Here is a 12862-nt window from a genome sequence, read left to right on the forward strand (position 1 = left end):
GTTTAATTGGTGAAAATTGTTGGTTTTAGTTACTGTAGCACTTTCGTTTGTATTTGACAATTATTATTCACTAGTACAGGGAAGGGGCGAAGGGCTTTAGCCCCGGGCCGTAAGGGCCTTTAGTCTCAGCTACGGAACCGGAGCTAAGGTTTCGGGACTAAATGTCCCACCTTTAGTCCCGGTTCCACGGACCGGGACTAAACGTCCACCTTTAGTCTCGGTTGGTAACAGAAACTGGGACTAAAAGGTGCGCCCGGGTGTGCCACCTGGCCTCCACTTTTAGTTCCAGTTGTTGCTACCAACCGAGACTAAAGACTTTTTTCTTTTTTTCTTTTCTTTTCATTTGGTTTTCCATTTAGGGTTTACAATTATGTTATTATCATTTTCGAATGTGTATTGTTTGCTGGTAGTTTATGGAACGCGCACATATAATTTATATAATTTAAAGCATTACATATAAATATACTATAAAACACCATATATATATATATATATATATATATATATATATATATATATATATATATATATATATATATATATATATATATATATATATATATATATATTATATGTATCTATAGGTCCATAATATAATATTTACACATATGCTTCACGGATAACTTATTTACAACACAATTTATCTCCGCCACTCAAGCATCGTACAAATGATCATCGTGATTTGGTTTCATCGGCTCCTCGGGGTTGAAGTAGAACTCGCTGCCGACATTCAGGACTTGGTCATTAAGAAATCCTGCGATTGTCACAGTGTGCAACAATTTTTTTAGAATTGGCCCCAAGTACTTGTCCTGTACCCTCATCGAATTCCGACAGAATATACCGACCCTCCAATGGCTTCTTCAGGCCGCGCACTTTTCGCCGATTTAGAGGGCTACACAAACAATTATAAATATATTAATACAAATACCATTTATTTTAATTTCATAAATATACATATATACTAGATTATAGATAGACCTCATCAGGATTGTCTCCCACAAGTTCTTCATAATCAGCAAAGTACTGACTCCCATCATTTTCGTCTTGGGATCTGGATTGGCGCCGTTGTTGATTAGGTCCATCATTGTATCATCCATGTTGTCATTCGGATTGGCCATTTCTGCAAATTTAATCAAGTGTTAAAAGTTATTTGTCAAATCCCGTACTTAATATGTCCAACTCAAAAGTATTTGGATAGGCTAAACTTAGACAATATTTGGATACAAGAACTAATTATTAGTTAGCTAAAAATTAGATAAAATTAGCTATACTGCATAGAGGGCTAAATATTTATATGTATTAAAATATTTATCCACACATTTTGAGATTTTTATCATAAAGATAAAGATAGCTTTTGAGTGGCTTTAAGAGAGTTTTTTTATTTAGATTAGGATTTATATATGATATATCAGTTAGATGCTTTTGAGTGGCTTTAAGCCACCATGGCCAAGCCGTTCGGCCCGTCGCACCGCCCGTTCACCATGCTACATGTCGCGGGCCTCATGGAGTGGCCATGGGCGTCTGCTTAAAATGACATCACACAGCAAAATGGAGTCATCGTCACACGCCTCAAGGCTACACGTCGTGGTTTTGACAGTCGAGACTCGAGAGCTTTGACACCAAGACTCACCATCCTTGCACGCAGGGCTGCCGTAGATCCCTTAACCCATAGGACCTACCGCGTAGCAAGGGACTAGGATATGGGACGTATGCTTATGTCCTGTTATGCGTCACGAAAAGAAGTAGGGCCCGATACCATGTGTTAGTGTGCTCGAGTGCTCATAGACACGTGAAAATGCTCTAGTAATTTAGAGCAAGTTGACCCCGAATAAGGTATTATGAGAAATATAGTGTCTTTTATTTTGTTCTATGAAGATATAGAAAAGTCAACAAATTCAACCGCAATAGTCTTTGTCCACTATGTGTGTAAGAATTATTTTTCTCTTGTTATAACGAATGGATATATTTGCTAGTTATTACTCAATTGGCCTGAAAAAAACTTAGCTCTAGCTTCTGCCTTAAGTTATATATAAGTCACTTAGACAAATTTCATTAAGCTATGAGAGAAAACATATACAGCTTGAGATTATATTAGAGTTTGTATTTCCTATTTTTATTTTATTAAGTCATAATCATTATGTCAAGTTGATGCAATAATTATGAATCTATTGTCGGTTTCTGCAAAAGCACACAACCTAAAAACAAAAAAAGCTTGACAGCCTAATCTATATCTCTTATAAAGCTAATGCACACTACAAGTTCTATCTTAACATGTCGCCTTATATCTTTTATAGAAATGTATTTGATTTCTAAAAAAACGAATTGCATTAGGTTCAAATATATCAATTAATGAATAATATCTATAATGAAACTATAAATAATAATAAAATAATACATAAGTAAATAGATAAATTGAAGTATTAGATAATTTACAACAACAAATATATTAGGTTTAATCTAAATTAGAAAATATTTAAATTATTTAACCTTTATGTAGCATTAATAATATTAATAATAATATTAAAGGGTATTTTATATATGCTAGTCAATAGTTTTAATGCACCATTCATATAGAAATTAAATAATTAGTCATTAATCAAAGAGAATTTTTTAAATAGATGCATTACATCTTGTTCTTCGTGGACACAAATAATCGTTGGATGTTTTATATTTTTGTCGAATACATATCAATTAGATAGAGAAAAACACTAAAACACTTCGGTGCCGGAGAAGATGGCGCGGCGCTCTGTACGGTGCTCGGCGGCCGGGGACGAGGGTCGGGGACGAGGGCGTCGATGCTAGGGACGAGGGCCGGGGATGATGGTTGGCAGCGGCGGCGCTCCCTAGGCTCGCGGCGCTCCCGGGGACGAGCTGTCGGCAGTGGCGGCCAGGGACGAGGGCGCGAGGCGACGACAGGGAGGAGCGGCGCGAGGCAGAGGAAATTAGGGCAACGACGACGGGGAGGATCGAGGAGAAAGACGACTGTGCGCTTAAATATACGCGGGGACCTTTAGTCCCGGTGCGTATCACCAACCGGGACTAAAAGGTGTTTAGTCTCGGTTAGTGATACGCACCGGGACTAAAGGTAGTTTTGCTGTTTCTTATTTATTTATGCTTACATTAATTAGATTAATTTTGTTAATTGCATAGTAAATAGAATAATAGGTATTAATTTGTTAAAAAAGAGTTCCATATTTTTTGTCTAATTGCTTACATAATAAATTTGGAAACATAAAATCTTTCAATCTCTTATAACATAAAATCTTTCAATCTCTTATATTAGCAAACTTAAATATGAAAAATAATTAGTATTTTGTTAATGCAAAAATGTATTATTTAATTTTAATATCTTAAAGTAGGTGTTTTTGATAGAAAATTTGTTTGTGTATTATTTAAACGTAAATTTTGTTCATTTATCATCATTTATCTCCAAAATCGTGATATACGTGATATTCACCATTACATCGGATTATTTTTTAAAGATTTCTTCTCTATTTCTTATTTATTTATGCTTACAACAATATTCACCATTACATGAGATTATCTCTACCAACTTTTTATTCAAATTTTTTTATTTCAAGTCATCAAATGGGTCATTTGACCAAGTTTGACCAAAGTCAAAGCATTGGTTTTTAGAAACACACACTTTGACCGAACCCTAGATGGTCCCAAATAGAAAAGTAATGAATACAATGTTTGTTACACTCATCAAATTCTACATTTGGTCTAGTGGTCAAATTTTTTTTTGGAAAAGTTTGAACCACTCAATTTTGAATTTTGAAAGAATTCATAGCCACGCATCGGTTTTCGGAACCAATATTGTTCCACTTATCAAAATCTACATTTGATATATAGACTATTTTTACATTTGACAAAGTGTTGGGAAGGTGTAGTTGAAAATCCACAATTGACACATATAGTTTCATATAGTTTGTGTGAGATTCAAGATTTGGTGGGTATTGTGAACTTAAACTTTCTCAAATGGAAAAATTGTCTATATAAAAAGTTTAGATTTGATGATATCTAACAACTTGGTATTCAATTTTTTTTCATTTTAAGTAATTTAGTTTGTCATTTGATCAAGTTTGACCAAGTTTGACTATTTTTGCATTTGACAAAGTGTTAGGAAGGTGTAGTTGAAAATCTATAATTGACACATCTCTTATAATAGTAAACTTAAATGTCATTTCCCACAAGTCATTTCATTATTTGAAATGATATAAAATAAGAAAAACTAATATAAACATCTTAAGTTACAATTGTCACATACACATACTCTAATGCAATCTATTTATTAGGCGGGCACAATAGTGATCTTCTTTTTGACGTATGTTCCTTAGTCATGATCTTGACGTAACCATGGAGTGTCCTCAGCATTTATCAGTATGCTCGGATCTTTGGTCACATGGAAAGGCGTGATTCGGTCATCCCTTTCATAATCTTCTGAAATATCTGACTTGTCCTCAATTCCCACAATGTTTCTTTTCCCTGAGAGAACTATATGGCGTTTTGGCTCATTTGTTGATTTCTTGTCATTTTTCCCTCTCTTGTGTTTTGTAGACATGTCTTTCACATAGAACACCTGATTCACATCAGCAGCAAGGACGAATGGTTCATCTTTGTAACCAACATTGTTGAGGTCCACTGTTGTCATTCCATAGTCTTTGTCAACTGTCACCCCACCTCCAGTAACCTTCACCCATTGGCACCAGAACAAAAAGACTTTAAAATTAGGTGCATAGTCTAGTTTCCAAATCTCCTCTATACAGCCATAATATGTTTGTCTGTTTCTAATCGGGTCTATGGCGTCTACGCGAACCCCACTATTTTGGTTCGTGCTTCTTTTATCTTGGCCTAGGGTGTAAAATGTATTTCCATTTATCTCGTACCCTTTGTACGTGAGGATGTGCCATGATGGTTGTCTAGCCAACAAATATAGTTGCTCATCAATATGGTCATTACCCTGACATTCTTTTCGTAACCTGTCTGATAGTTTATTGATCCCTAGCCCAACCTTCTTCACATGACCCACATAGCCGAAAATCTTCATATGATCAACTCTAGGCTTCTTGCCATACCAAGCCTCATATGGTGTAACACCATTTAAGCTTTTTGTTGGAGATCTATTCAACACATAGACAGCTGTTACAACAGCCTCTCCCCAATAGCATGCTGGAATCTGCTTGCTTTTCATCATACACCGAGCCATCTCCACTACAGTCTGATTCCTTCTCTCTACCACCCCATTTTGTTGAGGAGTATAAGGTGTAGTGGTAAAATGTCTGATGCCATACTCATTGCAAAAAACACTGAACTGAGTTGAGTTGAACTCACCACCTCTGTCAGTTCTGATTGCTTTGAGCTTACTATCAAGTTCAGTTTCTGCTCTTGTCTTCACCTTCTTCAAATAAGATAGTGCTTCATCTTTGGACTTTAATAATTCAATCCACATATACCTGCTGTGATCATCAACAACTAGCAAGAAATAGTGCTTGCCACCTGGTGTTGGTGGTGTGATTTTTCCACAGAGATCTGTGTGAAATAATTCAAGTCCATTCAGAGCTCGGTACTTACTGACACTTGGAAAGGGGGCTCGATGTTGTTTTCCCAAAGTACAGCCATCACACACCTGCTCCACCCTGTTAACAGTGGGCATACCAGACACCATATTCCTTCTTCCAAGCTCCCGGAGAGATCTGAAATTAAGATGCCCAAACCGTGCATGCCACTTCCAAGCATCATCTTCTAATTTATTCACAAGACAGACAGGTGACACAGTACTGAACTTGTGCACATAAAGACAATTTGCAGTTCTACTAGCCGAGATAAGTAATGCATGTCCTCCTTGATCAAAGACACTGCATCTGCCATCCTTTAACGACACCTCAAACCCCTTCTCCTCCAGTTGGCCCAAACTAACAATATTATTCTGAAGCTTTGGAATGTAATAGATGTCAGTTAATACCTTGTGTTCCTGCTGTCGTCCTTGAATTACCATGGAGCCAAGCCCATGTATTTCCATGCTTGATCCATCACCGAGTTTCACAGTACCACGAACTCGATCATTTAGATGGGTGAGAGCATCACGACACCCTGTCATATGGTTGCTAGCACCTGTATCTAGCACCCAAACACCTTCTGGGCAATCAACCGGCACCACCTTCTTCTCAGTGAGATGAATCACCTCTACAGGTAATTCTGTGATGTCTTTTGCCACCAAGAGGAATAGTGCTGGATTATGATTAGCACCTGCCACGGCGACATTTGCCTCCTCGTGCTTGTCTTCTTTCTTCAACTTCTTAGGCCTTTTACCGTCCTCAGCCCAATGGCCATATATGCCACAATTTCTGCATCTTCCCTTCCTCCGAGGTGTACCTTCTGAGGTGAGCTTCACGCTGCCAGCTGCTTTGGATCCACCACCATCATGACGATGCGGTTGTTTGCCTTTGCCTCCACCAGCACTGCTACTTCCTCCAGGACGACCTTGAGTGGATTGGAAACGGTGCTTGTGTTTCTCAAGCCACTCATCTTCGACAAGTAATAGACGGCCTGCCTTATCAGTGATTTGATCAACCTTCTCCTCGAACCGATCTTCAGCAACGCGTAGTCTCCCAACCATTTCCTCCACTGTGAGAGTTTTCATGTCACAGAACATCTCAATGGATACTGCAACTTGATTGAATCTGGGTGGCAGTACGCGCAAAATTTTCTTGACAACACGAGGATCATCAATTTTCTCACCAAGGGTTTTCAACGTGACAACGAGGTTCACGATTCGCATGCCGAAGTCCTCCACGCTTTCTCCTTCTTTGAACTCGACGTTCTCGAATTCTTTTAGGAGTTTCTGGACACTGATCTCCTTCACACGATCTGCTCCAACCCTCAACGTTTTCACCACATTCTAGGCCTCTTGCACCGTCTTCTTCGCGCTAAGAGTCGCCCGCATCTCTTCAGGAACGGATCTCATCAATCCGCTCATGGCTTGCCGATCCTCGGCCCTCTTCACATTGGTTCCGGGATCAATCGTCTCCCAGATCTCCAGCGCCTCATAGTTGATTTGCATCAACATAGCCCACTCGACATAATTCGTACGAGTTAACATCGGCCAAACCAACGAGCTCTCCTTGACGCCGCTTGACTTCGAACTCTCGCCTTTCGTCATCTCCTCCTTCTCGACTTCACCTCACATGACCGTGACGTGGTCTGGAACCTCTACAGCTTTGATACCAATTGATGGAACCGAGCTCACAGGATCGAGCTCAGCGACGGCGCGACGCCGGCAGATGGCGTTCGCGGCAACTAAAAACTAGAGCGTGAACCGAGAAGATGGAAATAATGACAACGAGATCAATTTGCCCAAACACGGCGTAACCTTGCCTTACGCTTTCGTTCAGTTTATATAGGCCCACGGCCTTGTCCCCCGTCGCTACGACGCCTTCTCTGATCGCCCGTTATTTCCGGAACGCCAGAGAGACATGCACAGACGACGTCGCGACGGGGCTGGACTCTAATACACGGTCCCGGCGAGGTTCACGCACATCTCTGAACCTCCCAGAATTCTAAATATAGCAAAAATCTAAAACAGGATTACATGAAGTAAACTAAGACACTTCTAACATACCCCCATAAAATGAGTAAGCAGCTAAGTAATTTAGCTCATATAGCCCATGAAATTTCCACCAGGCGCCGCTGAATGTGGGAAGTGTTGAGTAGCTGGTGTGCTACTAGTGCTGCTGTTAATTTGTTGGAAGTTGTTATGTTTAATTTCCTAGAAGTTGTGATATTTAACTTGCTGAAAGTTGTTATATTTCTGTTAAACCTGGGTATAGGATATCCGTCGAGTAAGAATTACACATCGGGTACGGGTATAGAATGAATTCCTTACCCGTCTGCTTTCGCAGTAACCCGATGGAATAGGTTTTGACCTGGCGGGTGCGGGTATGGTTGGCTAGTACCCATCGGATACGTACTCGTTGCCATTTTGAATCACTATCGTTACCCTATGTACTTGGAGATTTTATAACTTATGCAATTTTAAACATAGCTTATATTCTTCTCAAATGATACTCTCAAATCACTCAATGGTGTATGTATCCTCACCAAGGCATTATTGTTTTGCCTTACATCCTACTCTCAAGTTTACTTTGGCGAGCCCAAATTTTGGCCACTAATGAAATGGATACTTTTTCTTTTTGCTGTTGGACAAAATTTAGCTCGCCTTTTTAAGCTAAAAAACTAAGATGTACCCGAAAATCTAAAACTTTACAAGATTCTCCATCACATCAAATCTTTCGACACATGTATGAAATATTAAATATAAATAAAAAAGATAACTAATTACACAGTTACCTATAAATCATGATACAAATCTTTTAAGTCTAGTTATTCTATGATTAGACAATGTTTGTCAAATAAAAACAAAATTGCTACGGTGAAAATTCAAAAAAAATTTGGATCTAAACAAAACCTAAACACACACACTAGTACAGTGTTTGCTTCGGGACGGTCGATTGGGTGCCGGGTTTCGCCATGGACATGGAGGATGGGAGCGGCAGCTCGTCGTCTCCAGCCATCCTACGGAACAAGTACTGGATCCTCCGCCACGGCCGCAGCGTCCCCAACGAGCGCGGCCTCATCGTCTCATCTCTGGTACTAATCTCTCCCTCCGTCCCAGCAGGCCTCTTTCGATTTCCTTCGATTTCCCGCACCAAGCATCACCTACCCCAATCCAAGGCTCTCCAACTGATGCCATCTTGGTCTGCTGCCGGCAGGAGAACGGCACGAAGCCGGAGTTCGGGTTGGCCCCGCAGGGTGTCGAGCAGGCCCGCGCGGCCGGCGAACAGTTCCGGAAGGTACAGGATTGGTGTCTCACTGCTGTGGATTCTTGGATTGGATGCGCGGTAGTGAATCTGGCCTGTGCAGGAGCTTGAGGAGATTGGTGTGCCGGTGGATTCTGTCAAGATTCGTTACTCACCGTTCACACGGACCACCGAGACGGCTAGAGTGGTCGCCGGTGTGCTTGGCATCCCCTTTGAGGGTCCTAGCTGCGAAGTGAGTTTGGTTTAATTCTGTGTCCTTGAGGGTCCTAGCACTTAGATTTTTGTCTTGAGTTGGAATTTTGTGTATGGATGGTTGGTGATATAGACTTTAGATTCATTGGGCACTTCGGCAGTATGATTATGGTAATTTGGAGGATCAAGGCTTGCTACCTTTTATTTCTGTGAGATATTATTGGAGCAAACATGGAATTTGTCTTTCTGTTTACTTTTTCTCTTTATTGTCATTTGCAGAACTAGGTTGCAATGTTAGAGCATCTCCAAAGGCTTTGGCAAATTGACTTGGCATTTGTTGCTATTTGCAAACTCCCATAACAAAATGCAAAGGATAAAAATAGGTCATCTCCAAGGAAATTGGCATTTGGACTTGACAATCAATAAAAATAGAAGGTCTCTAGGCGCGCGCGCTTTGCTCGCGCGATCGGGTTTGCAAAGTCGTCCACGGCTTGGCATTTTTGCTAAGTTTGCTCCCTCATTTGCCAAGTTGCCCAAATTGCAAACTCCAAATGCAAAACCGTTGGATACCTCTTTTGGAGCTTTTTGGCAAATTACTCAAATGCAAACCTCAAATGCAAAACCCTTAGAGATGCTCTTACTGTGCCTGCAAAAACAATCAAGACATGAAAACTGATTGGTGCACATGAAAACATCAAAGTATTCAAATGTTGTACCCATGGTTTAACTTTTTGGTGTTTTGAGTTATGATTTCTAAGGCATCCTAAATCATTACTGGGGTAATATCGGAATGCATCTAATTTGCTTCAGTGTTATAAGGTCATAGGGATGAATGCTTGATCAGTACTCTTCTACATTTCTAGTGCTGCCATTCAATGTCAAGATATTGCAGCCAAAGGTTCTCAAATCAGATATTCCTCATAATTTTTATGGTCTGGTAGGCTCATAAAAGGTCTTTTGCAGGCGGTGCTGGGACTCCGTGAGCGCTACTTTGGGCCATCATATGAGTTACTTTCACATGATAAGGTGGGTTTCCATTTTTGAATTCAAGTTATATTGTTTCAGTATAAATGAAGAAGCATTCTTCTCATATGGGCTAATGGGCATGTACTTGGGTATGTGATACAAGTTCAATTCTATAACATGAATTGGTTGGTGAAATCTAAGTGATGCATTATCATCTATAATCTAAGAAATCTTAGTCCTCCTAGCAACCTCCGCTTTGCCAGACACATAAAAACGTCTTTATGGATCTCCATCATCCTTGTACTCATCCTTTCAACTTTGTCAGTCGCTGATACAGAAGAATGTTATATTTGAACCCACAGTTTGTCCAGCTGTTTCTGCATCCGAACTACCTTTGCCCCTGAAGAGATAGTTTTGATGCAGAAACAGCTGGACAAACTGTGGGTCTGGTGGAGACCAACACAAGGTGGAGACACTGCTCATAGGGTGTGCAACCACCCCTGTGTTGTGCTCGGCCAGGGCAGCTGGTGCCCTGTCCTTCATCTCTACTGCCTCTTGGTCAGGTGGACCAACCTGGGCTGCACCACCCTGGCCCATTCGCATGACACGTATTGTGTAGGAAGTCAGATAGTTTTTTTTTCAGATTTTCAGATAAGTTTTTTCACTCTGATCTGGAAATTTTTTTTTTGTCCCACACCAACAACACAGATCAACTGATTCAGCCTGGGCATTCGGTTTAAACCAACAAATCGGTTCGGTTTGTTCGGTGCCTGCAAATTTCGGTTTTCAGAAATCAACCACCGATCGGCTTCCTAAATAACTCAAAACCGAAGAATTCGGGTGTCGGTTTGTCGGTTCGGTTATTCGGTTTCAACCGAACAAGCCGAAGCTACCACAGACAAGGAAAAATCGAGAGAAGAACGAATTGCGCCAAATCAAGAACAAAATTGCGCTACTGCAGCGCGGCTGGCGACTCGCCGGAGCACCCTGCTCACCTCCACCGCGCCCGCCCTCTCCTCGTGAGGTCGGGGACGCGAACCGCTGCCGCCGCCGCTCACCGACGTCGCAGCGCCCGGTCCCTGCTCGCTGCACGCGTGGTGGGGGCGCGCGGGGCCACCGCTGCTCGTGGCTCGCCGGCGCTCCCTGCTCGCCGCAGCTCATCCTCCCTCTGCTTGGCGGCGCTCCTGCTCGCGCTAGGGTTGGACGAGGAAATCGCGACTCACGGTCACGGACGAGTTGGGATGTGTTCGATGCAGGAAAGGGACGGGAGGTGCGTGCGTGAGTTGAGGCCATGTGGGCCTGCGACTTGATTTTGCTTATTTGCTACGTGGGCCAAATACGTTGGTGAGATGGGCCATGTGGTAACGTGTGTGGCTCGGCAACAACAACATCTCTGTGTAATGAAGATCGGTTCCTTCGGTTATTCGGTTTCTGGGGACTCGAAACCGACGATACAGCCGAACACCGAAGTTCGTAAAATCAGAAACCGAACCCGAAACCTAAAACCGAAAAAACCGATATTTCGGTTCGGTTCGGTTCGGTTTACGGTTTTCGGTTAAAAAGTGCCCAGGGTGACAACTGATGGTTTTATTATGATTTAACAGGTGTAGTGTGAGTCCAAGTTCAACCACAGTTCTCGCTCATCATAGCAATTGATAGTGTAGTTGTAAACTTTTTGCGCCACTTTCGAAAAAAAAATTGTGCCACTATAAATTTATTTTTTATGTTTCTTTCGGTTACTAAAACTGACATTATTAAGTAGTATGCAGACATATGGTCAGTAGATGAAGCGCATCCCTATTCGGCTCCTGAAGGTGGTGAGAGTGTTGCAGATGTTGCTAGTAGATTTTCAGCTGTGTTGTCATCTATGGAGACAGAGTTTAATGGGTATATATTCATATGTATTGACAGATTCAATTCTTTTATTTTGTTTTCTCGTTCTACTATGACATTTCTTTTTTATGAAACTACTACCAAAATGATATAATTTGCTAATAGCTTGTGTATGCTAAGTATATATATAAAGGCAATGGACCACAACATGTAAGTTTGTAGGGTTTCCCTGTCTAGTTATCAATCTACCAGGATTCTGGAGTGTCAACATTCTAACAATGTCTGTTCATTTAGAAGATATTTAAGATTCATAGATTTTACTATTGCAATGGCTACCAACTGGTCACATAGTTCGCGCTGACTTGTTAAGTCATGCTTGGATCTGTCTTGCTGAAGCTTACTTGTGTGTTTTGTTCCTTGCAGCTCTGCAATTCTTATTGTCAGCCATGGTGATCCACTACAAATCTTTCAAGCTGTCCTCAGTGGAGCCAAGGAGAACTTGTCTTTCCTCGACAATCTGACCAACCTGAAAGCGAAAGACACGGTGGTGGCATCCATTCTGTCACCGCACCGTAAGTTTGCGCTCAACACAGGAGAGCTGCGCCAAGTTGTGTAACTTGCTGCTGCTTGGATTTCACGTTGCTAGTCAATTGATGATATGTAAACCTGCAATTTTTGCCTAGCACATTCCTCTGTAACTTGACAGGGATCTAAAATAATTGGTCTACTAGAATGTCATATCTGTTTAAATATCTAATAGACGCACATTCATTCATATTGAGCAAGCTCTTTCTATCTTCAAAGAATGTCAGATCTTGAAATTCGTCTACTAGAAAGGCTATAACTCCAGAAATCTGATTTTGGTGAAGCAGCCTAAATATTTGGTTGGTCGTTGAATGTTATTCAGATCGAGCATTGTATGATTGAAACCCAGCTGTCTTTTATTTTGTTCTTTTTGAATAGTTTTGCTAATTTCTCTTCGTATGATTTGAGTTTCATTTCATATTCTACTTCCAAGTCAGAGCTCAGACTTTATCCGGCAGGCCGATTGT

The 12862-nt window shown here is 41.0% G+C and overlaps 1 protein-coding gene across 1 annotated transcript; it reads left to right on the plus strand.

Annotated features, from left to right (window-relative positions):
* On the plus strand, nucleotides 8479–12595 carry LOC8067727. The gene is made up of 6 exons (XM_002446071.2): nucleotides 8479–8649; nucleotides 8772–8852; nucleotides 8923–9051; nucleotides 9975–10037; nucleotides 11740–11864; nucleotides 12234–12595. Exons 1-6 carry the CDS (start codon nucleotides 8530–8532, stop codon nucleotides 12424–12426), a joined length of 711 nt encoding a protein of 236 aa, XP_002446116.1. The 5' UTR covers nucleotides 8479–8529; the 3' UTR covers nucleotides 12427–12595.

Source organism: Sorghum bicolor, chromosome 6 (genome assembly GCF_000003195.3).
Source record: "Sorghum bicolor cultivar BTx623 chromosome 6, Sorghum_bicolor_NCBIv3, whole genome shotgun sequence".
Classification (NCBI taxonomy): domain Eukaryota; kingdom Viridiplantae; phylum Streptophyta; class Magnoliopsida; order Poales; family Poaceae; genus Sorghum; species Sorghum bicolor.